This window comes from Melospiza melodia, chromosome 11 (genome assembly GCF_035770615.1).
Source record: "Melospiza melodia melodia isolate bMelMel2 chromosome 11, bMelMel2.pri, whole genome shotgun sequence".
Taxonomy (NCBI): domain Eukaryota; kingdom Metazoa; phylum Chordata; class Aves; order Passeriformes; family Passerellidae; genus Melospiza; species Melospiza melodia.
This window is the reverse complement of record NC_086204.1, coordinates 28,160,539-28,186,380: the sequence shown is the minus strand read 5'-3', so window position 1 is coordinate 28,186,380 and position 25,842 is coordinate 28,160,539. Positions and strand designations below refer to the sequence as shown.

The 25,842-nt window shown below is 43.5% G+C and overlaps 2 protein-coding genes and 1 long non-coding RNA gene across 4 annotated transcripts in view; 2 read left to right on the top strand and 1 right to left on the bottom strand.

The window, feature by feature from the left end:
• LOC134423303 (uncharacterized) overlaps positions 1–963 on the bottom strand; it is a 153,292-nt gene extending 152,329 nt beyond the window's left edge. The window contains exon 1 of the long non-coding RNA XR_010029047.1: positions 895–963. This is a non-coding gene — a long non-coding RNA (uncharacterized LOC134423303). The remainder of the gene's footprint in view (positions 1–894) is intronic.
• A 12-nt stretch (positions 964–975) lies between these two features.
• Positions 976–19,684, top strand: MYSM1 (Myb like, SWIRM and MPN domains 1). 2 transcript variants are annotated; one of them, XM_063166202.1, is made up of 20 exons: positions 976–1,052; positions 2,889–2,964; positions 3,158–3,228; positions 3,484–3,561; positions 3,688–3,714; positions 4,228–4,306; positions 4,818–4,916; positions 5,514–6,265; positions 7,078–7,208; positions 8,067–8,170; positions 9,016–9,093; positions 10,181–10,269; positions 10,582–10,636; positions 10,715–10,765; positions 11,575–11,649; positions 13,027–13,215; positions 13,334–13,466; positions 15,459–15,564; positions 15,687–15,741; positions 16,538–19,684. In XM_063166202.1, the coding sequence occupies exons 1-20, from the start codon at positions 994–996 to the stop codon at positions 16,694–16,696; spliced, it is 2,466 nt and encodes an 821-aa protein (XP_063022272.1). In that variant the 5' UTR covers positions 976–993; the 3' UTR covers positions 16,697–19,684. The 2 variants fall into 2 exon arrangements, with proteins under 2 accessions (XP_063022272.1, XP_063022271.1); XM_063166201.1 differs by having other exon boundaries at positions 15,684–15,741.
• Positions 19,685–21,803: 2,119 nt separating this feature from the next.
• Positions 21,804–23,606, top strand: TACSTD2 (tumor associated calcium signal transducer 2). Its single transcript, XM_063166205.1, has one exon. The coding sequence runs from the start codon at positions 22,303–22,305 to the stop codon at positions 23,230–23,232; it is 930 nt and encodes a 309-aa protein (XP_063022275.1). The 5' UTR covers positions 21,804–22,302; the 3' UTR covers positions 23,233–23,606.
• The last annotated feature ends 2,236 nt before the right edge of the window (positions 23,607–25,842 follow it).

The following is a 25,842-nucleotide window of genomic DNA, read 5'->3' as shown; positions in this document are numbered from 1 at the left end:
CCAAGACCATAGAGTCAAACCTGAGAGCAATCATCACTTGTCAACCATGTCCAGTCTTTTCTTAAACACCTCCAGGGATGACGACCGAATCACCAACCTAATGTTGGTGTTCTAATGTTTAATCACTTCTTCTGTGAAGAATTTTTTCCTAATATCCAATCTAAACCTCCCCTGGTGCAACCTGAGGCTGTTTCTTCTTGTTCTGTCCCTTGTTCCCTGGGAGCTGAGCCTGATCCCCGGCTAACCCTCCTGAGGGTGCCCCTTACCAGTGAGTGCTGCAGCACCCACATCTCTGAGGGTGCCCCTCACCAGTGAGTGCTGCAGCACCCACATCTCTGAGGGTGCCCCTCACCAGTGCTGCAGCACCCACATCTCTGAGGGTGACCCTCACCAGTGCTGCAGCACCCACATCTCTGAGGGTGCCCCTCACCAGTGCTGCAGCACCCACATCTCTGAGGGTGCCCCTCACCAGTGAGTGCTGCAGCACCCACATCTCTGAGGGTGACCCTCACCAGTGAGTGCTGCAGTCTCCCACCGCCGCCTCCCGCACCCCCCTCAGGCCCTGCCTGACTGTCACCCTTTTCCCCTTGGCTCTCAGCCCAGCCATGTCCCCTCAGCGGTGGCCATGTCCCATCAGTCCGTCCGTGTCCCCTCCGTTCCCGGCCATGTCCCATCAGTCCGTCCGTGTCCCCTCAGCTCCCGGCCATGTCCCCTCGGTCCGGCCATGCTCCCCCTGTTCCCGGCCATGTCCCCTCGGTCCGGCCGTGACGCCTCAGCTCTCGGCCATGTCCCCTCAGTCCAGCCGTGACCCCCCATTTCCCGGCCATGTCCCCTCACTGCCCGGCCCTGTCCCGCAGCTCGCCGCCCGCCCCAGCCGCCCTGCGCTCCGCCTACCTCAGCGCCATCTCCGCCTCCGCTCTTCGGGGCTCTGCTCCCGCCCATCTCGGCGCCGCCGGGTCCGCCCCTTCCCGCGATAGCGCCGGGCCCGCTGTCATGGCGGCGGCGGAGGAGCCTGAGGTGGACATCGAGGGGGACGCTGCGGCCGCGCCGGGGTGAGTGAGGGCCGCGAGGGGCTCGCTGCGGCTCGGCCCGCGCGCCCCGTGCCCCGCGGCGGGCGGGCAGCGTGAGGAGAGAGCCGCTCCTGAGGGGCGGCCCGGGCCGAGCGCTTCCCGCCGCTCCGGAGAGACCTTGGAGTGTCACGGGGTGCCCGTGGAGAGGGGGCAGCGCCCGTGCGGGGCATCGTCGGGAAGGGTGCAGAGAACGGGGCTGTGATAGCGCTGGTGTGAGGAGAACCGCCGTGATGGGATCCCGCAGAGCCCGGAACGGCGCTGCGAGGCTGCTGGGAGAATCCTTAAAATACCCATGGAGAAGGTGCTGGGTTGTGTAACTGTGTTAGCGAGGGAGGCTCAGGAAGCTGAACGCCCGGAGGGAGGTGCAGAAAACGGGTTCTTGGAATGTTAGGGACTAGAAAGGACATTGAAGATCTTCTAATCCCAACCCCCCTGCCATGAATAGGGATATTTGCCACTAGACCAGGTTGCTCAAGGTTTTATTCAGTCTGGCTTTGAACGCTGCCACGGCTTGAGCATCCACAATCTCCCTGGGTAACCTGTGCCAGGGCATCGCCATCCCCAAGTAAAGAATTTCTTCCTAGTATCTAACCAAAATTTCCCCTCTTTCAGTTCGTACTCATTAGTCCTTGTCCTATCGCTACAGTTCCTGCAAAGAGCCCCGCTCCAGCTTCCCTGTAGCCCTTCCAGACAGTGCAAGTTTGCTATCAGGTCTCCACACAAGCTTCTCTCCTCCAGGCTGAGCAGCCCCAGCTCTCCCAGCCTGTCTTTGTACTGTGCTCCAGTGCTCTTACCAACATCGTGGGCTTGCTCCAACACTTCCATGGCCTCCTTATGTTGGGGACCCAGAGCTGGATGCAGCGCCTCACTCCAGGTGAGGTCTCACCAGAGCAAAGCCCTGCTGGCCGTGCTGTTTTGATGCAGCCCAACATTCCAATGGCTTTCTAGGTTCAGCAAATTCACAGACAAGGGATGCTGAAGTGAGTAGGCAGTGACTGCAATGCTTCAAATCCAGCACTTGCAGCTGCTGGAGAGAATGAGAGGTTTGTAGCAGAGACACACTGCCCTCAAATAGCCCCTGCCACTGCTGCAGACAGGCTGCTGGCAAAGGGGGCTCTTGATCCCACCCTCTCCAGGGTATGCTCTAAAAGAAGGAGTTGTATTGATCCTTGGACATGGAGATTCATCCTGATCCTTTATCCTATGAAGAGATGTTTGAAGTGCTGCACACAGCAGTTGAGAGCAGTAGGTTAGGTTAATTTAGCAGCACTGCAGGGAATGTAGGGCTAATTAGTCTACAGACAAGACAATGTTCTGGAAGTAAAGATTTTTGAAAACAAGTACTTACACAAATTCATAAGGAGATCTTATGCTGCATGAAAATAAAAAGAAGTTGATCAGTGATGTTAATCAGTGACAGATCTCTCATTAGTAGTTATTTACAGAAATGTAAACTGGATGAAGTCTCCATGAGCATGAGGTTAAATATTGGAAAGACCTGGCCAGGGCTTGGAGCAACCTGGTCTGGTGGGAGATGTCCCTGTCCATGACAGAGGGTTGGATTGAGATGATCTTCCAACCAAATCATTCCCAAATTTTACTCTATGGCTCTAACAACCCTGTATGACAGGATTCTATTAAACCTTGTGCAAGCAGGAGCTCTCCTCAGCAGAAAAAGCAGTTTGCCTTTAAGAAGTCCTAAGAAAATGCTTTTACCTTATTGGGGGTAAGATGTAGAAATGTTAAGTGGAGATAATACAACTCAATGACATTGAATATTAAAAATACAATGGTTCTGAGCACTGGAATCTCTTTCAGAGATCATGAAAACACAGCATCAAGCCTGCTGCAGGATCACTATCTTGATTCATCTTGGAGAACTGGCAACAGTCTTGTAAGTATTTTTTTAATCAATGCTGCTTGTGGCAAGGTTATCAGAGCTTCTGTGTTCCCTCTTCTCTCCATGTACATGATGTTTTAGGTTTTTAACCACTGCTTCTTCCCTAATTTCACAAACTACTTCTTGTCAGCACTCAAGTACAGTGTGACAGAATTGAGATATTAAAATGTGCTTTTGTTGTTTGCAGCCCTGGACGTTGGACAGCAGCATCAGTGAAGAAAACAGGGCTGTCATTGAGAAGATGTTGCTGGAGGAAGAGTATCCTTTTGCTGATTTGGGTTTATGTTTTCCTGTAGAATGCCAAACAACTTTTTATTTCCAAAAGAACTGGACAAATCTTTGCCTGTTAAGGTGACTGAAGCCCTGTCAACTTCTAGGTAGATGGCAGAAATCCTGCAGTATTTGTTTCTACAGCTGGGTAATTCTGAAGCAGTGTAATTTACCTGATTACTAAAATTCTCACATGTACAAATGTCTCTGATGCCTTGAAAACTTACTTAATGACTATTTCAGGTATTATTTATCTAATAAATCACTTTCTGAAAAAATATGGCTCAACCAAAAGGAAATGGAGAAAAGATCTATGAAAAGGTAAGGTCTGGGAAAATTCTTAGTTAGCTGAGTAGAAATGAAAAGTCTTTCTAAAATCCTTCTTATTTGCTGGGTGTGCACCAGCAGCACAATTACTAATTTTTATTTTCACTCTTGCATTTGCAGCCCACATAAGAAAACTGGAAAAGTCACGTATGTACATTTAAACAATTGAATTGTATTTTTAAGTGTGATGTCTGATTTTGTTTAAAATTTATTTTTTTATTTTAAAAAAATTAAAGTTTCTTTTGTTTGACTGTATAAAAATTATTCAAGAGACCTTTCAACAGGAAGAAATATTATGTGTAACAAGAGGCTAGAGTAAACCAGGTTTTGGGGAGTTTTTTGGTAGCACAGTGATCTTTATGATAAAAATTTGTTAATTCTAGTTGCCTTTTCGCCTGAACTTTTCTGTTGCCTGCTGTGATGTATTTCTGTGCCATTGGTCACTGATGAATATTGAGTTGCTTTGAATCTCCCATCGTGACGGAGAAGCTGATGTGATTCTCAGTATTTTATTTATGAGTCACATTCATGTTTAGAACAATACTTTGAGTTTTGCCAAAGATGGAGAATAGTCCTTCCATCAGAGGGTGCCTTGAGTGACTGGGATTGGAGAATGTCTGGATTTGGGAAATCACTGATTTCTGCTTCCTGCATTCCCAGGGTGCGCTCACCCACAAAATCACCTGGCTGTTCCTTGAAGTGGACAGCAGAGGAAAAAGAGCTGTTTGAACAAGGACTGGTGAGTTTGTTTATAAATATATAATATTTTAAATTGAATTAATGAGTTTATCTTGAACAGTAAAGTACTTGACCTGAATAAGCCTGTTGTATAATCACAATGCTGCATTAACTATGAGAAGTATATTAGAGTGTGTTCTGAAGGCAAATCAGGTAATAAAGTAAAATCCTTACTGTGCAAACCTTACAACCTTTACTGTTGTAAGGTCTGCAGAGATTATATGGTTGTGCCAATTGTAAAAGGGTTTGCTTTGCCAAGCACAAGGATTCCTTGGGATAACAGGCAGCAGAGTGCCTGAAATGGGTGAAGAAGATTCTTCAGTTAAGAATAAGAATAATTCTTACTACTGGATGCAGTTCTCTTCTTGGTAGAACATAAACAGTGAGGTTCTTTACCATGGGTTTGCTGTAGTGTTTGTGCATTTTAATGAATAATGAGGTTTTGAGCTCATTTGACACATGCAGTGCCATGTCTGGGATGTCACAGTTGGGGTCACTTCCATGAATTTCAGGTGAAATTTGGCCGCAGGTGGACGAAAATTGCCAAACTGATCGGCACTCGAACGGTTCTGCAAGTCAAGAGCTACGCTCGGCAGTACTTCAGGAACAAGGTAAATGGAGCATCCCTGGGGCTGGCAAAAAGGTGTTTGCCCATGGGTAGCTTGCTTTTAATCTGTCTCTTCAGGGCACTGCTGTCAAAGCAGGTACTCTATTCATTCCCATATTCAGAGAAGTGGAATATTGTTATTTGCAAATTTAAATGTGAAGTCAGACCTGGTTTCAAATTCCTAGAGTGACCACTGGTTTTATTGCTGGTATAACTAAACAATAAATGCAGTATAATTGTGGTCCCTTACACTGTTGGTTGTTAGTCTGAAAATACTGGTTTTCTATTACACAGCTCTTTCTGCTGTGTGTTGTAGATTTAGCTTCAGCCTTATTTGAGATTTCATGGGCTTTAGGAAGGAATAACTACTTTCTAGGGCTTTTTGACTGGAAATACATGCAAATTTATACTTGGCCTAGAGTATATTTATAATGCTGTCTAAAAGTCAGTTGCAATGGATTAAACTAAGTTAAAATGATAAATTGAAGAAGAAACACTTCAGAATATCTGCTATTCAAATAAAACAGTCCTGATTATTTGGGAAGTAGATGATTTTTTTGGCTTGTTTTCCCCTCCTAAAAGTGATTTATATTTTCCTAAGGCAAAAAATGGTGATTCAGAAAAAGAAGAGCAAAGTCAGTGTGGGAGCAGCCTTCCCATGGAAGATGGGGCAGGAATGGAAGCTGGAAGCTTGAGAGGCCGTGCAGATCCCAACCTGAACGCGGTGAAAATCGAGAAGCTCTCAGATGATGAGGAAGTGGACATAACTGATGACATGGATGAACTGCTCACTCCTGCCTTCCAGCAAGAAACAGGAAAATCTGAATTATCTGTTATCCCAAAAAGGCCAGTTGAAGAAACAAAAGCAGTGGAACAAGGAGGTTTTTCATCTGCTGGCCACAGTTCTGCAACTGCTTTGCCTAAAGAAGATCCTCAGCACACCAGGCCAGAGACAGTGGATGCTTTGGTATTTCCTGCTGTGGCAGCAACGTGTTCCCAGCACCTGAATGGGGATAAATCTGTGAATTTGGATTACCAGCAGTACAACAATCTTGTTGAGAAAGCTGAGCAAAGTGGACCAGTCACATGTCCTGCACAAGGAACCGATCAGGAGCTCAGTGAGGAGCAAAGAGACCTGGCTGATAATGGATTGCTTTTTCCTTCTCCCTGCCAAGGGGATGAAGACCATCAAGAGGAAGCAGAGGAGCTGAAGCCACCTGATCAAGAAGTGGAGGTTGACAGAAGCATCATTCTGGAAGAAGAGAAGCAAGCTATTCCTGAATTCTTTGAAGGGCGCCAGGCCAAAACACCAGAGCGTTATTTGAAAATCAGGAATTATATTTTGGATCAGTGGTAAGATGCATTCATTTCTTTTACTGAAATAAGTGATTAAGATGTCCTGGTCTGATGTAGTTAAAACACTACTTAGCACTAATAGCTTACTTCTGAATAGAGTGAAATTAATTGTATGGTAGCTTGCCAGTGAAGAACATTCATTATTAATACTTCTTTTGCATCTTCCTGATTTTTTTCTCTGGCATTCTGGAAGCTGAGCAATGAAAATACTTTGAAGCATTAAGAAAATGAATGTTCTGTACCAGAACAGGCTGCATTTATTTTGGCTGTGCTATTTCCTTGCCATTTTTGCCATCCTATGCATAAGAATGGTTTTAACAAATGGTTCCTTAAAATAACCAATGGCATTAATTCCATAGCCCTGCCTTTACAGAAAGGCAGCAAGAAGCAATAGTCTGTGCTAGAGCAAATAGTGTTGACCAAAGGAATGCCTCAAATTAAGAATCAATTTGGACTGGTGCTTGTGCACTTAAATATTTTATATTCCATCTGCACAGGAGTGGTGTAAGGAAACATAGTGACTTGTGGTAGGAGGCTCAAGATAATTTGGCTGCCAGTTTTGGTTTGTGCTTGCCTTGAAGCAGAAAGAATTACTGAGTTTAGCTCTGTCCTCATTCAGTTGTCTTGTGCTCTGACAGCTTCTAGTTGCAAAGAGAGACTAAAATTCCATTCGACACCAGAGAAGTGTTGAACTGAGAAGGAAAATAAATGCACAGAGAGTGAAAACAGGACCTCAGTTAAAGTCCCCCAATTCCTTCATCCCCCATGGTTTGTTCTGCTGTTTGACCAGGTGCTGTGCTTTGTTTCAGGGAGAGATGCAAACCCAAATACCTGAACAAGACCTCGGTGCGGCCCGGCCTGAAGAACTGCGGGGACGTGAACTGCATCGGGCGCATCCACACCTACCTGGAGCTGATAGGAGCCATCAACTTCGGCTGTGGTAAAGATATTGCTGTTGGAACAGTCAGTGCAGAGCCTCTTCTGGTGCAGGCACTGCCCAGCTCTAGGGTGTGCTGCTCATTCATCCTTGCTAGGAAGGACCTTCTGGCGGATCTTCCCTGATAACTTTGGAAAATCTAGAAGAGCTTGTAACTTATGAACACAATTAGAAATTTTAGGCTTACACCAAACCTTCTATTTTTTCTTTTTATTTCCCATTCCCCATGTTTAATCACACACCAGTTGGTGGGATGTGTTTTGTTTCATGCTTTTCTGTGTGTCCTGATACCAGCTGTGTCTGAAATTCTGCCCTTCTTATTAGGTAAAATTCAAGTAATTGTTTCTTTTCCCACAATAAATTGTAACAATTTTCTAAATAAATACCAATGCCTTCAGGGCTACATTTTAAACAAAATCCTCAGGACTACTTCATCCTGAGGGCTACTTTTTAAACAATGCAAGTGTTAAAATTAGGTGAACTGTTAAAAGTGAATGTGCGTCTGTACCTTGATGTTGGTTTAGAGGCTCTCAATGAGTTTTGGTCTGAATGACAGTCACCTAGGAGAGGAGCAATGTCCTGCAATTACATTTTGTCCAAAGTAAAGTTTTTAAAATTTATTTAGAAGGAAGAAGGAGGAGAAGAGGAGGTTTTGTTGTTTTAAAAATATGGTGGGAGAGGGCTACATCACCACTCAGAATTATGACTACCAAGAGATGTCTTTGCTGTGAGGGTTCTGTTTGCTTTCTCCCTGTGCCATTTGCTGTTGTCACTTACCCGTGTCACCCCTGTGTGTGTGTGGCAGTGCTGAGCAGCCCTGAGCTCTGCTGACACGGGAACTGTCCCCTGTGTGTCCTGCAGAGCAGGCCGTGTACAACCGGCCCCAGCCCGCCGACAGGAGCCGCTGCAGGGAGGGCAAGGACACGGTGGAAGCCTATCAGCTGGCCCAGCGCCTGCAGTCCATGGTACAGCCTGGGGGCAGCGGGGACAAGGGGAAAACCCTCCCAGCCTGCATTCATTTACAAGCCAGGGCACCTCAGGGAATGTCTGCTCTCACTCAGGTTGCAGTTTCCTTAGGGTGCCCTGTGATTCGGGGGCCAGTCTTGCTTCAGGGACTTCACTCAGCTGTCTTGCTGGCCTTCCCCTGCAGCCTGAACCCCCTCTTCCCCATCATTTATTAGTCACAAAATAGTAAAGTGCATTGCAGTGTGTGATTGAGTTGCTTGCATTTCAATACAGTAGGTATATGTTATGGCTTACTGAGAGCCCTGTCCACACAATTAAATGAAGCAGTAACTAATTTATAACTGCATGAATTACCAAGGCTTGCCAGAGTTAATTTTTATATTCACACTTAATGTAGCACTTTTAAGTACTTCACAGCAAAGTAAATCAGTTGATGAGAGGAGAACTAAATCAATCCCACTTTAAAAATAATAAATTGAAATGTAAAGAACTGTAGCATACACTAAATGTAAACACACTGAGTTTATAGCTTTGTGTGTTGTCTGAGCATTAATTCAGAGCTGGATATCAGTACCCTGGTGCTGTCAGGGGTGCTGATATTCCATGGAACACTAACAGGCTTTACAGCCTCAAACTCCAAAAACTTTACTGATGATAATTCCTGGGGGATCATGAACTACTTAATTCTACAGAAATCTGGGGTGTTCTTTATTTTCTGGGAACATGTTGGAGTGTCAGTACCATTGCTGGGGCAGTGGCCTTTTGGACAATGTCCTTTGGCTGCCTGGATGAAGGAATTAAGTTTTTCCAGGGTAATTTGACTCATGGTGGTTTCTTTCCTCAGCGCACGAGAAGACGGCGAGTGCGGGACCCGTGGGGAAACTGGTGTGATGCAAAGGATTTGGAAGGACAGACATTTGAGGTAACCCTCCTGTGTTTTAACCTCACCTTAAATCCTCACCTTAAAATCACCTTAAATTACCAGGAATCAGTTCCTGCTAATTGCTGGCTGGTGCTGTTGCATCAAACAGACAAGGGAACAGTTGTGTCATAGGGATTCAACCTCTCTTGTGGTAGTGTAATTTGAAAGTACTGCAGCAGCTGCCACATCTTCATGCTGATTAATGCAGCTGCATTTGGGGTTTGCACCAGGGTTTTGTGCCCATAAAACTCGTTGCCTTGTCTTGTAGGAGATTTCATGACCCGTTGCTTTCAGTTGACTGCCTTTAGGGTAACGGTAGGGGATGGGAGAATAACATTTAAATGTTATTTTTTCAGTCCTGTATGGTTTCCTTGTGCTCATTATGCAGGTGATAATGAGTTCCTAATATTAATTCTGCTACTAGCAATATCCCCAGTAATACTGTGGTTTATTAAGTGCTTAAAAAATTCATGCAAGGTTAAATATTTTATGGGAGAATTGGAAAGAAAACGCATGTCTGTTCCTACAATTACAAATTACATCAAAAGTGAAGAACTATAAACATCCAATTTTCCTGTATACAAAGCCTTCTTAATTTTCAACCTTTCAGTAATTGCCTGTAACAATTACTACCATAATGGTATCATGGCATACCTGTTTTTGAGTGACTGTGGGTTAATAATTCCAACACTTCCTGTAAAATACATATTTGAATGGAAACAAAGGTTGAAAACACCCCTAAGGAGGGGGCATGATAAATTCTGGCTGTGGTTTGTAATGGCAGGTGGTCACACCTGGATTTACGCCTGGTTTGTGATGTGGGCTGTGATTTTACTGAATTTGAATGATTTGGAGAGTGAGAGAATTCTCTTATCAGGCACCTTGTGGACCTGATCTCAGATTGTCATTCCTTCCACACTGCTTGGTTCTGCCATGGCTGTTGCCTCTATCCTGAGTAGTCTTGTAATACACAAATTATATTAAGAGGGCAGGGATATCAAGAATTTGTTCTGGGCTGGTTTTGCAATCAGGGCTGAAAAAGCACTTCAGCCATTGAAACATTCAAGTTTTTAAAAAATCTTTTCAGCATCTCTCAGCTGAAGAATTAGCAAGAAGGAGAGAGGAAGAAAAACTGAAACCTGCAAAATCTTCTAAAGGTTCAAGACAAATCAAAAGGTATTTGATCACATCATGTTCAAACATTGATCTGCCAGAAATGGAACAAATGTCCTGTGAAGTGTCAGGCTGGAACCCTGCACAGCATTAATATGTATCCTGGTCTGAAATAGCAGGGATGCTTTTCAGATGTTCTGTGCTGGAATTCAGGAGTGTGGGAAGTGATATTTTGGTATTTGGCGTCCTAGTATGGGATGAGAAAATCCAGTGAAGACAACAAGAATATTCCTCCTCTGTCAAGGAGACAGTGGGAAACTTGAAAAGTTTCCTGACTGTCCTACATCTTTAGAGAAATTTTCTTTCATTTTATAGTTCCTTTGATCCCTTTCAGCTGATACCATGCTGTTTGTTCACGGAAGAAAAGCAGGTATGTACCTCTGAGTGAATTACTGAGAGGGCTCCATTGCTTGGGTTACTTTTCTTATCACTGTGTTTATCATTTCAGGAGCCCTTTCAGGTGAAAGTGTCTTCTGAAGCACTTTTAATAATGGATTTGGTGAGCATTAAGTTTTATGTTTCAAAAAGCTGTGATGTGTGTGCTGTGGGTTTGGTTCTTGTTTTTAATGAGCAACATAAGACAAAGAAATTAAAACAGAGAAGCTGTGGCTGCCCCATCCCTGGAAGTGTTCAAGGCCAGGTTGGGTGGAGCTCTGAACAACCTGTTCTAATGGGGGGTGTCCCTGTCCATGACAGGGGGGATAATGAGAAAATCATTAAGGTTCATTTCAACCCAAACCATTCAGTGGTTTTTTTCCAGTCAGACCTAGAAGTGAGAATGTAGTATTAAATAAAGCCCCTAAAATGAATGGGTTTTGTATTGTGCTTAATATACAACTATTGACCTTCTAGAAAAACTAATAAGAGTTTTGCTACTTTACTGAGAGCTTTACTACTTACTACTCTCTGTCATACTTTAATTTGCTTAAAGCTACTTTCTGAAACAGACTGCCCTTCTGAAATCTATGGCTTCATTTTGTCCCAGTCTGGGAATTGATTTTGTGTTTGCAAAGCAATGTGTGGGTTTTTTCCAAGAATAACAGGCTGTACCAAAATGTGTGCAGTGGTTCAGCACTGCCCAGGCTGCAGTTTTTGAACTTCCATTGCCTTGTGCATGGAAGTGTTGCACCCTTGCACTACATCTGTGGTGTGTATATAATAAGCAAATTTAATCTTTTCTGTTTGCTTTAAATGGAAGTACTTGGTGTTTGAGAGTCTTGAGTTTTCTTTCTACATATCCTTGAGAAGTCACTGCCTTGTGAGAAATCCCACAACTTGGACTTTCCTACTTGTTTGATTTTATTCCAGCACTCTCACGTGTCTCTGGCAGAAGTGATTGGGCTGCTCGGTGGAAAGTACTCTGAAGCTGATAAAATTGTGGAAGTAAGTGTTTGTCTTTTCACATTTTCTCTATTATATTAAAACTGAAATGATCATAGTTACACTTTGAATAGATGTAACTTATTTCTAAAAGGCAATTAATATATATTAAAGTTGAAATTCATTACTGTAGTCTTGAAATATGAAAGTTAAGCTTACGCTCAAGTATCAACTACATCATGAGCAAGATCTGGTAAATGCCTTTTAAAACTCTGTAAGTTTTCTGTAACTGATTCACAGAATTCACAGAATCACAAGGTTGGAAGAGACCTTCAAGATCATTGAGTCCAACCCAGCCCCAACACCTCAATTAAACCATGGCACCCAGTGCCACATCCAGGCTTTGTTATTAAACACACCCAGGGATGGTGACTGCACCACCTCCCTGGGCAGCCATTCCAGAACTTTATCACTTTTTCAGTGAAAAACTTTTTCCTAATATCCAATCTGTATTTCCCTTGGTGCAGCTTGAGGCTGTGTGCTCTGGTTGTGTCAGAGCTGCCTGGAGAGAGCCCAACCCCACCTGAGCACAGGCACCTTTCAGGGGCTTGTGGAGACTGATAAGGTCACCTCTGAGTCTCTTTTTCTCCAGGCTGAACACCCCCAGCCCCCTCAGTGGTTCCTCACAGGGTTTGTGTTCCCAGCTCCTCTCCAGCCTGTTTGCCTCCTTTGGATGTGCTCAAGTGTCTCAATGTCCTTCCCAAGCTGAGGGGTCAGAGCTGGACACAGCACTCAAGGTGTGGCCTCACCAGTGCTGAGTACAGGGGCAGAATGACCTCCCTATTCCTGATCCAGGCCAGAATACCATTGGCCTTCTTGGCCACCAGGACACACTGCTGGCTCACGTTCAGCTTTCCTGTCCAGCCACACCATCCCCAGGCTGTAGCACTGCAGGGGTTACTGTGGGCACAGTGCAGGACTGTGGATATTACCCCTGCAGCCTGAGGATATTGCAGCGACCTGATGAGGTCGTCAGGGTGAGAGAAGGACGAGAATCTTGTTTGATGATCAGAAGGCTGGATTTATTGATATCTGCTATATAATACATTATTACTATACTAATAGGAATAAAGAGAGAAGTTGCCGAGCTGCTAAGCTAAGAATAGAATAGAAAAGAATGAATAACAAAGTTCTGTATCCAGGGAATCTGTCCCCGAGCTTGGTCCTGTGATTGGCCCCCAATTGTAAACACGGAGCATGATCCAATCACAGGAGCACCTGCTACATTTCACAGCAGCCCATAACAATTGTTTACATTCCTCTTCTGGAGCCTCTGCTTCCCAGAAGATGCACAAATCCCAAAGAAAGGATTTCTATGAAAAAATGTCTGCGACACGAGGAGGCTCCTCGCACTGCTGCAGCCAGATGTTCTCTCCCCAGGTGTGCACAGCAGAGCCGTGCAACAGCCTGAGCACAGGCCTGCAGTGCGAGATGGACCCGGTGTCGCAGACTCAGGCCTCGGAGTCGCTGGCAGCGCGCGGCTTCCGCGTGATCGGCTGGTACCACTCGCACCCCGCCTTCGAGCCCAGCCCCTCCCTGCGCGACATCGACACGCAGGCCGAGTACCAGGTACGGCACGGACACACCGACCCCTGCAGCCCCAGGCTCCCTGGGCTTTGCACTGCTGCACCCGTGTGTTTGCACAGCTCAGCGGGAATTGACATGTGGTGTTTTTGGTGTTTTTTAGAGCTATTTCTCCAGGGGTGGTGCCATGTTCATCGGGATGATCATAAGCCCTTACAACAGGAATAATCCTCTTCCCTATTCCCAGATCACCTGTCTGGTCATTAGTGATGAGATCAGTTCTGATGGTTCCTATCGTAAGTACCCCTATTTAATCCAGTGTCTTAATTCTTTGGGTGTTAAGGGGAAGATGTCTGGTTTTGATCCTGAGAAATCAGTATTTTGTATTTATATTGGTAATATAATGGCATTATATAAATGGTGTCATTTATAATGGCAACATGTGCTGGATAAACACAGGAATTTCACTGCAAGAATAAACCTCTGGGTTGTCTGTGCTGTCAGAATAGGAATATACAACTATATATATATATACAGCTCTAATATATATACAGCTATATATATACAACTAGAATATACAACTATATACAACTATACAACTATATATACAACTATATATATATACAGCTCTAATATATATAAAGCTATATATATACAACTAGAATATACAACTATACAACTATATACAACTATACAACTATATACAACAATATACAACTATATACAACTATATATATATATACAGCTATAAATACATACAAGATTGATCTTCTGTGTTAGTAGTTCTCACAATTCCTCAAAGAAATGAAAGGATTGGGACACAGGTCCCTGTTATTTACATACAGAATCCATGTGAACAGCTTAGAAACTGTTTCCCATGTCTTACTTGGCCTGCATTACAACATTCTGAACAGATTCTCTGCTCAAGGAGACAGAAGTAAATAGCAAAGAACTGGATGCTACAGTGGTCAAAAACTCTTAATTTTTGAGTAACGTGGCATTCAGCAGGTCAGAGGATCAAAGAAATGTGCCAGCTGTCCAGGGGAACACAAGGCATGAAGGCTGAAATGGTGCTGGCATGAGCCCCTACCTAAGAGAACAAATTCCTGATTAAAAATACCATTGGCATTTCATGAAATCAGGGTCTTTTCCTTTCTTGAACAGTTAAGGACATACCACATAAAAATGGCTGTATTGCAAGTGATGATCAGATCTTCTGCTCTTTTCCTGACATGGATTTGAGGAAAATTCCCCTGATAACAGTAGATGGTTCTGGTACCTGCCTATTCTCTCTCCTCCTCCCTCTATTTATAAAGTCCTGGTTTTTGCATCCACACTCCAAGGTTTCCAGTTCTCTTGGCACATCAGTAGCCAAGGCCTTGTGAGCCCACAGTTTTTTCTGTTTTTTCCAGTGGAAGCAGACAAGGGAGCCTCACTGCAGTCCTGGGGCAGGGGCAGCAGTGGCCACATCTGTGCCCCATTCCTGTTTGCCACCCTGAGACTCCTGCATTTCATCCTCCTCTCCCACACATCCCACCTTTGTGGGGGAGAGTTAAAATACTGATGAACTCTGTTACCCTGAGAATTAGACATTTTTGTAGTCCTGTGCATTTTCTGTCAGAGGATTTCAGATTTCTGTTTAGCTCCTGAAATCAAGGTTTTACAAAATGCCATCTCCTCTGGCTCTTTGGAAATTATTTACTGAAATGTACAGTCTCTTTCTTGCTCCCTGATTTTTGGTAAACTAATTGTGTTAGGCAAATAAGTTTTTGATGATTCTTTTAAAATATTTTCTAGAATTCTCTTCCTCCACCTGCAGTAAACTAGAAGAATTTCTTCAATTCTGAGCAAATTTCCTTTGAAATTGAGAACAATAGTCAGCACTTCACCATCAGCCCATTCATACTGAAAAACCAAACCTTTTTTATTAATTTAATAACCATATAACTCTTACACTACAACAGTGCAACTAAGTTAGAAACACTCAATTCATTTTTTTCATTTCTGAGTTTGCTGTAGATTTCTGTCCTTCCTTATGGAATGGGAATTGGCAAGGGCAGGGAGCAGAAAACATTTGTTCCTGCTCCCACCAGAATTAAATTTGGAATCCAAAACACATCATCCTTTAACCTCCTTAATGTTGTCAAGTAACAGAGCTACAGGCTTCTGCAGGCAGTAATAAATGAGGAACAGTTATGGGGAGGGAAGGGATTGCACCTAAACTGAACAGGAAAAGAAACAGTGGAGTGTAGCAGGAGCACTGAATAATGATCTTCAATTGCTTACAGGCCTGCCCTACAAATTTGAAATGGAACAGATGTTGGAGGAGCCTCAGTGGGAGTTAGTATTTGAAAAAACAAGGTGGATAATTGAGAAATACAGATTTTGCCACAGGTTTGTGTCCACTTCTGTTACAAACAGCCAGGTTGGAATTTTTATACATTTATTGTTACGTTTCAGTCAAGACCCATGGCTGCTTTCTCCAGCACTCCTGTTTGTTTTTCTTCCCACAGCAGTGTCCCCATGGATAAAATTTTTCATAGAGATTCTGACCTGACTTGTTTGCAGAAAGTAAGTTTTCTTCTCTTAACTTTTTTATGGTAGATGTGTTTTTAAATCCAAATCTGTTTCATGTCAGAAGTCACCTGGAGTTACACTTTTACAAATCAGAGATGTAAATTAATGATAATAAATTATTTTTGTGGCACAGCTTATTTACTTAAAACACAGTGAAAATAAAGATCCTCCTCTCAGAGAGATGGGGATGGTTATGTGCAGACACCAAGTTTGACCCTCAGTTTGGAGAGGAGTTAATGGCAATTAATTACTCAGGTCTCTCCTGAGCATTTTGTGTGCTTTCAGTATCAAGACCTGCACATGTCTCAGGAGCAGATTTGGCCTTCCTGGTCCTTTGTTCCATCAGTAAAATAATGCTGTGCCATGTTTGTCATGGATAATAGAAACTTTAATTTTCCAGTGTAGTCACTGCTCTGGAGCTCTGCCTGGTGGCAGCTGTACCATTATGGCACAAACAAGACACAAACTCTGCCCAAAGCAAAAGACATAAACAGAAAACTTGCACACAGTAATTGTACACATTGATTTTTTTTTGTTTCCTCTCAATGCATCTTTGCTTATAAAGTGTAAATTTAAACTTGAGTTGGTAGAATGCTCTGAAATGTAGTTGTTGGGTAATTGGTTTTAAAGACTTGGGTTTAGATCACCTTGTTCCTTTTAAATTTATAATGTACAAACACTTTTTGTAGTGCTCATCCTAAATAAATAAATAAAAATCTCTTAACGATACTTACCGCATAAAGAGGGGGGAAATGACAATTTAAAACAGATTTCCTTTTCTTTTGCCTAGCTTTTGGAGTGCATGAGGAAGACTTTGGGCAAGGTAACAAACTGCCTCATCGCTGAAGAGTTCTTGACTCAGATAGAAAACTTATTCCTTTCCACATACAAGAGTGAAAAAAATGCTGAAGGAAGTGAGAATGAACATTCACAAGAATTACCAGTGTGATGGTTTTGGAATTTTGATTTCATTTTTGAATTTCTTCCCCTCCTCTCCATTATGTCAGCTCTTTCAGAATTGTTATCCCTTTTAGTAGTGACTGTTAAGAATCCAGTGTCATCTCATGGTTGTGGTTGAAAAACACTTTGAAAGCTCCTGATGTGTGACCTGTGTGCCTGAGGAATGTTAATGCTGATGAGTGCCATGGAGGTAATGATTGACCAGCCTGGTGTTGGGGAAGGAGGACACCCTGTCAGGAATGCTGTGCATCAGTCTGCAAGGAGAGCTTGTCCTCTCTCAAGTCTTCAAGTTTGGCAATTTTCTCTAATGTTTTTATCTACAAGTGCACCTCTAACTCAGAATGGATTTGTTCCTTTGCTTTAGGGAGTGTAAGTTTGAATGAGTTCACAAAAGGAAAACTTAACTGAAATGAGAGTTTTGTAGCTCAGAGTTTCCTGGTGTCCAGTAAGAAGTTTCATCCAGTTGCAGAAAAATACATCACCCAATTCCTTTTTTTACTATTATTTTTCTTATTACTTTTCCCCATTGATTTTGCTGGTCAAGTAGCTTTTTGGCATATTCTTTGCCATCCTGCTTATATATTGGGGAGAAAAAGCTGATGAGTTTCATGACTTCTCAGTAGTGGCTGTGCTTGTTTCCAGTGGAAATGATAACTCCTGTCTTACTACAGGTTACCTCTTTGTGACCTTCCATTCTACAGGGAGGTTTTATGTTGTTCTCCAGATCATTGTGGTTTGTCCACTTCTAATTGCCACTGTTTCCTGTGGAAACCAGAGCTCCTGACTGATGGCAAACTGAGTGCAACAAGCAGAAAAGGATTTGTGTTTTTGAAGAAAAATAATCCCCACTTTTATATTCAGAGTCTTCTCTGTAATGTACAGTTCAATAGAAAAACATTTGTTTATATCAGTTCCTCAGTTATGATTTCATACAGGTATATATTTAGATAAATCACTCACAGATTGATCTTGATTGCGAAGTTTCCTGATTGCAACTTGGAAATGTTTCATGAGCTGTATCACTGTGAATATTTTTAGAAAAAAATGTGCTTTAAATGTTGCTTTCTAAATACTAAGGAAACTTGACTTGTCTACAGGTATTACTATTTCCACATGTTTATCTTAGGCAGAGTTTCTCAGAGAGGCCTAAAATATATTTGAAAGTTTCAAGCAAGACTTGGAGTTTATATCTAGAGGGGAGACAATGGACCCAATTTTTATTTTAAGGAAATATATGTGTGTGTATATATATATATATATATATATATAGTTCTACATAACATAAATGGAATTTTGAGATTTGATATGTTTCAACTTCTTGTTTGTATAAAGAGTTTGAAAAGCTTTAAAATCATAGAGTTGCATCCCAAGGAGGGAACTCCTTTATGGGAAGTTAATGTTATCTTTTATCAGGCCTCATGAGTCTCTCTGTCACTTAAGGGGAGGGAGCAGAACCTGAGCAGATGAAAATGTGATTCCTTGACATTCAGAGATTTTCCCACTTTTAAGAGCTGTGGACTCAAAAATGCTGGTGGGTGTTGTGTGCTCTCTCTATGTTCAGATGTGCTGTAGGCCCCACTACTGTGTGTAATTTATCACTTGGTGTATCCACCTCTCTCTGGCTGTTGGCTCAGTCTGCATTTGCTCTAAACTCTCATCTCTGGGGCTTCCTGACCACCACTGTTGCAAGGATTCCTGCATTCCTGGCTGGGCTGCACTCCAGGTGGGACAGCATTCCTCCTCCTCCTCAGTCATGGGGAGTTGTGTTGTTTGCAGTTTTGCAGTTTTCTGGAAAATCTCCCGATGTCACTGTCCTGACAGTTCCAGTTAGAGCTGCTGGGAGGAGAATTTTGAACACATTTTGTCACAGCATCATGAAGCAGATACTGCTCATTGTTCACACACAGCTCTCAGCCCTTTAGGGATGGGTCAGGATTACCCAGGTAGTGCTGACAATGTCCTGGCTGCTTCCCTCTTTAGTGATCACTGAGGTAAAGTCACACAGTTGTATTTGGTATTTAACAGTGGTGTTATGTAAGGAAATTTTTGAGGAACCCAGACTTTTGAAGTGATTTTTCTGAGGACATGGGCAGGATTGAGCCTTTGTTATGCACATAAAAGCTCTAGAATTCCAAGTGTTTGTTGCAGGGTGGTGTGGAGAAAATACAGTGCTTGTTCCATCAGGATCCAGTCTAGCACACAGAATTCTATAGGAATTGGAAAGAGCACAGTTGTGATGCTGAGTAATGATTTTGTTGACAGGAGGCAGTGTAAGAAAATAAACTAACCTACTTTTCATCATTTAGTTTCACTGAGTGATTAATGAGATGAATTTGGAAGTTGCATGCTTCCCAGGAAATAAAAACCTGTTTAACTAATATACCAGTTCTACCAAACACATTTTAGGCATGAAAATTTTGTATTTAGAAGCTTTTTTGTTAACATTCATGCTTTGTTTCAGTGGACCTGTGCAGACTAATCTGCTGTTTCTTCCATAGGACCAGCGTTACACCTTACCACGTTGTTGCTCAGGACATGAGAAATCATTGAGTAGGGGGTAGAATGATACACTTAAAACTGGAATTCAACAGGTTAGGAAATGAAAAAAGGAATTAACAAAAGCCAACAAAATAAACCCAAACAACCCCTCCCAAGATGTCACTTCTGGCAAATTTCCCTCTGGGCATTTGTTGGCTGAATCATGTTTTGCTTTCCCAGTTACCAGCAGTGCTGCCTCACAGGGACGCAGATCTTGTGTGCAAGGGGAGGGAATATCCCTACTTTTATTTTTTTTAAACTAACCAACTTGCCAAAAACAATTCAGTTGAAAAATCCAAAATCCATAACCAGGTAAAAAGCTAACACTGTTGCCATTGATATTCATTCAGGACTTTTTTCCTTTGCTTGCTTCTCTGCTGTTCCTGCCTGATGACAGACAAGAGTCTACTAATAAAGGCTGCACATGCAATACCCAGAACGACGTGTGTATTTGTAACATCTTGTCTCTGGAATGTCTTTGTGCCGTGTCGGTGGCACTGACCGAGTGCCAGAGTGAAGCTGTGTTCCAGCAGAGGGAGCTTTGTCACAGCAGCTGCGGGAGAGGCTCGGAGCTCGGAGCGAAACTCTTGTTAGCAGTGTGTTTGGTGAATTTGCGCCAGGGAGCGCATCCGGGCAGGAGCTGTTTCCCTCCTTGTTTTACAGCGCTGTGCTTTAGGCTCCGTCAGCAGGTGATCCAGTGGTGCTGGGGCTGGGATGCTGGGATGGTACCCCAGCGTTCGGCACACACGGCACAGTCCTGACTCAATGTGAGGGGTTGGCAGGGGCACATCCTGGAGGAAAGATCCCTTTCCATCAGCCACATCCCCTGCCTCGATCCGATCCAGGTGTGCTGGGCAGGGCTGAGCCATGAGGGCGGGGAGGCTGTAGGGCCAAGAGAGGCTGTGCAGGAGGACAGTGCACCCCAAAAGGAGGGTGTGGCACAGCTGAGCACCCCGAGTGTCTGCGCAGGAGGCAGAGGTGCTGTGCTGGTGCTGTGCCCCCCAAGGAAGTGAGGGATAAGGATTTCATCCATCCCCACGGGAAGCAGCCAGTGGTTTAACATCCCAGTGAGCACTGTAATCACATGTGATGCTGGACAAAGCATTTAATGGCCTAGATAAAAGTATTGGGGTTGTTTAATTGCTGCTTTACATAGACCTACTGCCCTACTTTTACAAGGTTTAGAATTGTGCTGAGAAATTGTTTCCATGGAAGCAGAGATCACTAAAGAAATAATGCACTCCACATTTCCTACAGGATTATTCCTTTTACAGCCTGCTGTTCTAAATAATTAACTCTTGTAGTACTGTTGCAGCTTAGCATGGATTAAAAGAAATAATACTTTTTTTGGTGTCAAAGAGGCATTACATTTTTTAATATGTATAATATATATAAGTAGTTGGATATATATATATATATATATATATATATGTAGTTGGAGATATATATAGTTGGAAAAACTTGTCTTTAAAATAAGTCTGTTCCTTTCTTATTTACAGAGGGGAAAATCCACCAGTAAAAGAAAAAGTCAGTGAAGAAGTGCATTTTTATTTTGAACTATATTTCACATTTGGCATTTAAATAATGTGAAATAAAATATAGACAAGATATGAGGAGGTAGGTGATAGTTAAATGGATTTTGACTTTGAAGGAGGGATGTGAAAATTAAAAGAAAAAAGGACATTATTGTAGTGTGGGTAAATGAATGACTCAGAAATGGGAAAAGAGTTGCTAAACTATTATAGAATCATCAACATGACAAATTGACTTACCTGGCAGTTTTAATAATAGTTTTAGCTGTAGATCTCAATTATTTTCCAAGAAAGCTAACTGCAGTTATTATTACCTGAAGGAATATCCAGATTGTGTCCTGCTTTGTCAGAGGGTATTTACATCCCACTTCCATGTGGAGCTCTGATTTTACACCCATTCCCTGGCAGGCAGGGTCCTTCCCAGTGTGCACAGAGCCACGAGTGCAGGAGCTGGCAGCTGGAAGTGGGGCAGTGCTCAGGTGAGCAGCTCCCAGGTAGGAGCTGACTGCAGGGCACGTGGCTGGGAGTGCAGTGCACACACTGCTCTGTGGCCATCACTGCTCTCAAAATAATGATTTATGAACAGTCTGACAGGGTTTGACAAATCAGATGAATGGGACTGACTTAATGCAAACTGGAAAATCTTCGTCAGCTGCTGCCAAAGCACATGGAAATGGTAAGACAGGTTTGTAGATCACTGGGAGAGTTGGGAGCCACTGGAGTGTTCTGTGAAAGGCATTATTAAAGTTCAGATTGAAAAATTTCTTAAGAAATAACAAACAACTTTGTAAGGGCAACATAAGCATGAAAATCAGTATTCCTAGTGCTGCCTTGGAATGAGCATGTGCCAAAGGGAAGGTGGAAGAGAAGCTTTCCATGCTGGAAAATGGGGCTGATTTCTGCAGGAGAGCAGCCATCAGCCTGGTCAGCTGTGGCTCCTCTTGGAACAGCAGATGCCCCATGCGGCACGCATCAAACTCCCAAAGGCTTTATTTAATAAAGCTATGAAAGTAGAAAGTCCATAACTGATAAGAATCTAGATAGTGGAATGATAAGAGATGCTGTGCAGTGAAAGACACAGGAACAACCATGATGGAGGTGGAGGAGTAGGATTTCCTGCAGAAGTGGAAGAAACTCCTTAAACAGATATTTGCATACAGTCCATACAAAGTCTAAATAAGAAAAAGGGCCAGCTGCTTGTCTTTAATCCATAACGGGAGCCCATGGCAGGAGCTTGGCTGCTCTTTTCTTCCCTGTTGTTTCTTCATCAAGCAGGAGCGAGGGAGGCAGCTGGAGGCAGGTGCCACTCCCTGAGAGCTAACAGGGAGCTGGGAAGCTGTTGACTGGGATTTGGGAAGGAGATGGCAGTTGTTTTGGAAGAAGAACCTGTTTGGTGGGTCTGATTTGAATCAATAAAGGGAGCAGCACGCCAGTGTGTAGGATTGAGCAGCCTCCATCAGTGGATTAAAGCTTTGGATGCTGCCTGCTGTCGCTCAGGACTTTATCTGTGCTTTTCTCCTGCACTATGGAGCCTCTCTTTGGGGTTGTGCTGGGCTTGATGCTGGCAGTCGCTTCACCAGCCCACGACAGCTGTACCTGTGCGACCAACAAGTGGGCAGTGTGTGCCCAGGACGGCCCAGGGAACTGCACCTGCAGGCTGGCAGGTTCACATCACCCTGTAGACTGCTCGACCCTGACTTCTAAATGCTTCCTGATGAAGGCAGAAATGATCCCCCTGAGGGAGAAGCGCCTCTGGAGACCTCCCCAGGCGGTGTCCGACAGCGACGGCATGTACGACCCCGACTGCGAGGACAGCGGCGTGTTCAAGGCCCGGCAGTGCAACCAGCCCGGCAGCTGCTGGTGCGTGAACACGGCGGGCGTGCGCAGGAGCGACAGGGGAGGCAGCAGCCTGCGCTGCGGCGAGCTGGTGCGCACCAGGTGGATCTACATCGAGCTGACGCACAAGAGGAGCTCCGGCGCCTTCGCCGTCCCCGCCGTGGCCGAGGCCCTGACGCGGCTGTTGGAGAGCAGGTACAAGCTGCACCCCAAGTACATCGCTGCCATCAAGTACGAGCCCCCCCTCATCCAAATCCGCCTGGAGCAGAGCAAGAAGCCCAGCTGGGATGTAGATATAGCTGACGTGGCCTATTACTTTGAAAAAGACGTGAACAATGACTCCGTGTTCCCATCCAACAGTAAATTAAGTGTCTCGGTCAATGGAGATGCTCTGGCCATTGAGAAGCTCGGGATTTACTACGTGGATGAAAAGCCCCCAGAGTTCTCCATGAGGCAGCTGGCAGCTGGCATTGGTGCCGTGGTCACCGTGGTGCTCCTCACTGCTGGCATCGGCGTCGCCGTGCTGCTCGTCCTCAGGTGGCTGCGCACAAGGACATATAAAAAATTTGAGTGTAAAGAAATGAGGGAAATTAAAGCCCCAAGCTTAGAGCTGCCCTGAGCTGAAAGAAGAATGGCAACTACAGGAAGAAAAGGAAAAAAAAAGGCACAAAATACAAAGAACAGACTCGGTGTATGTGATGGATTTGGAGTTTTTTCCTTCCTGCGGGAATTTGTACAGTGAATGTTCTAAATTATTCTTGTTTAGTAAGAATAAATTTTTGGGGTATAAATGAATTTGGGAGTCAGTTACCTAAATATTTTAAATGACTCCTGCTTTGGAGGGTAAGAAAACTGTTACAGCTGTCTATTTAACATAACACAGAAGGCTTCCACTCCTGCTGCAGGCCTGGCTCAGATTGCTTAAATACTTAAATACTCTGTGGGGTTCTTGGTGTATCTATTTACTGAAATTAAAACACTTGCCTCAGCATATTTGGGCTATATTGCTGCTTTTCTCATGGTAGACTTTTTTAAAATGCAGTTTGTTTTTAGTTCATGAGGGCTTTGAAAAACAAAAGTTTCTGGAACTTTTTTTATCAGCTAACCATATAAGATAATGCTAAGATACTCTGCAACATCAGAGGCTTTTACAGAATGATTTGTTAGGAAACAACCCAGGTGTTGGGTCGCTTCCAGGGGCGGAGATCCCACGTTCCTGGGTTTGTTTTCAGGCAGCACAGTGAGCTATTCCCACTTGTGCTCTTTAATAAGGGTCTGACACTCCTCGTCAGCAAAGATCTCTTGATCCCCATGCAAGTGTAAGTAAACCTTGGTGTTCTGCCCACATTCCAACTCTGGTAATAACTTTCTGTCTACCTAAATTCCCTGGGCAGTTTTAATGGGAGGAGATATTTTTCAGTGTTGTACAGCTTCACAGAAACACTGCACAATGCTCCGGGACAGGCAGAAAAAGAGAGGCAGAAACTGAGCTGTGGGGGGAATTTAAGAGCACAGTGTAATTACTGAACTTGGAATTTGGCCAACACAACTGGACTGCTTTGCTACCTACTCATCTGCTGCATTCCTGGTTTGGAGAGTCATATCTATGGTGAAGGGCATTTTAAAGAAAATAGTGCTGCTTGTTGAATGTTGGGATATTGTCAGTTCCATTCTCTGTGCTGCATGTGGATGTCCAAGTCCATCACTCTCTCTGCTTCCTGCAGCAGCACCTGCTCCACCTGGGCACTGCCACAGGCCCAGCAGCTTTTTTCTTCTCTGAATTAGTTTCAGTGTTGCTCATTTGTAATTCTAACAACACTCAGGAACGTGCAGCTTCCATGGCAAAGCACCAAAATGCAGCTCTAGTTCTACTGAATGGAAAGGATATCAGGGATAACAGGGAAGAGGCTTTGATTCTGATTCTCTCTTTGTTTATAGACACTGTTGGGTAATAACATTTGGTTCAACAGACACCATTTCCATTTGACCTCACACTTGTTCACTTACCTGCTGGAAAATCCTGGGTACATACTTTGGGGCAGATGCATCACGTTTTCCCAAAATAAGATTTGTATGCAATTGCAGCAGCAGCAGCATTAATACATTCCCAGTTTTGGAGCAGGGTCTATGATTCATTGTGTGCCTTACAGCAACATGTTGAAGCTGGTTGTCAGTCAGTCAGGAATACACACTTGTCTGAGAGAAGATGAAGTGAGAATTTGAGATCTAGGCTGGATCTTTCCATGTCACAGGAAAACTCAGGACTTAGCCTAACTCCACACAATTTCACAAGTAGCCATTTATAATTAAAAATCTAGAGCTGAGCAACCCTCAGCTGAAGAAATGTAGGATGAGAATAAAAATTTTCCAAGTACACTGCTTAACCAATTTGTTAACTTATGCAGAGCAGATCAAAGCCATGTGTTTGAGAGGCTGGTGCTGTCCTGCTTGCAGGGAACATGAGATGTACAGTCTTTTTTGGACATCTACGGTGGCTTTCACCAGTCTTTTAAAATCCCTGTGTTTTTCTCTTTTCCATCATAGGAAAAATATTATTTTCAAGGTGAATAATGAGATTTTATATTATTATATAAACATTTAGACAAAACATTCAATAGGAGAGGCTAAAGTGACTAATTGTTGGAAAAAATCTTAACAGGTAACAGTGTCAGCATCTTTCCTTGGCTCCTGCTTTTATTTTTAGTAGCTGAGACTGAGCAGAGAGGCTGTGGTGGTGCCATTCAAATTTTTATTATTCATCAAAGAACTGCCCCATGAAAGCCTTGAGTTGTGGTTGGTTATTTCTTTGCTAAGTCCTTCAGCACAGTGGACTGCACACTGGTCATGCATAGGGTTGGTTAATAGGAGGGATGAGGTATCTGCAGTTAATCAATAAAATGAGATTAATTGAAGTGCAGAGAATCTCTCCTTGGACTAGATCATTCTACTTGAATAAAACTGTGTAGAGCAACTATAGGATGTGGACTTGAATAAACCAAACAGACCCATGGCTCCTGCTGAGTGTTCATTTCTCTCCTGCCACCTCTCACACCAAAGGTTTTTTGCACATGGCAGATCTCATATTTTACTCTAACAGCCCATCACATCCTGCCTGTTTGACTTCTTACCACTCCTGATATTCTCACTGCAAAAATGACAATGAGCCCTTTGCCCTTTTCAGTGGCAAAGAGACAATGAGCCCCTTTTCAGCTTTAAACTTTGTAAAATG

Bases quoted from the DNA above. Each gene is read 5' to 3' on its own strand.
- TACSTD2 (XM_063166205.1), top strand. From the start codon at position 22,303: ATGGAGCCTCTCTTTGGGGTTGTGCTGGGCTTGATGCTGGCAGTCGCT.
- MYSM1 (XM_063166201.1), top strand. From the start codon at position 994: ATGGCGGCGGCGGAGGAGCCTGAGGTGGACATCGAGGGGGACGCTGCG. The intron at 3,562-3,687 runs GTAAGGTCTGGG...TTGCATTTGCAG, and splicing joins GAGAAAAGATCTATGAAAAG to CCCACATAAGAAAACTGGAA. The intron at 9,094-10,180 runs GTAACCCTCCTG...AAATCTTTTCAG, and splicing joins TGGAAGGACAGACATTTGAG to CATCTCTCAGCTGAAGAATT.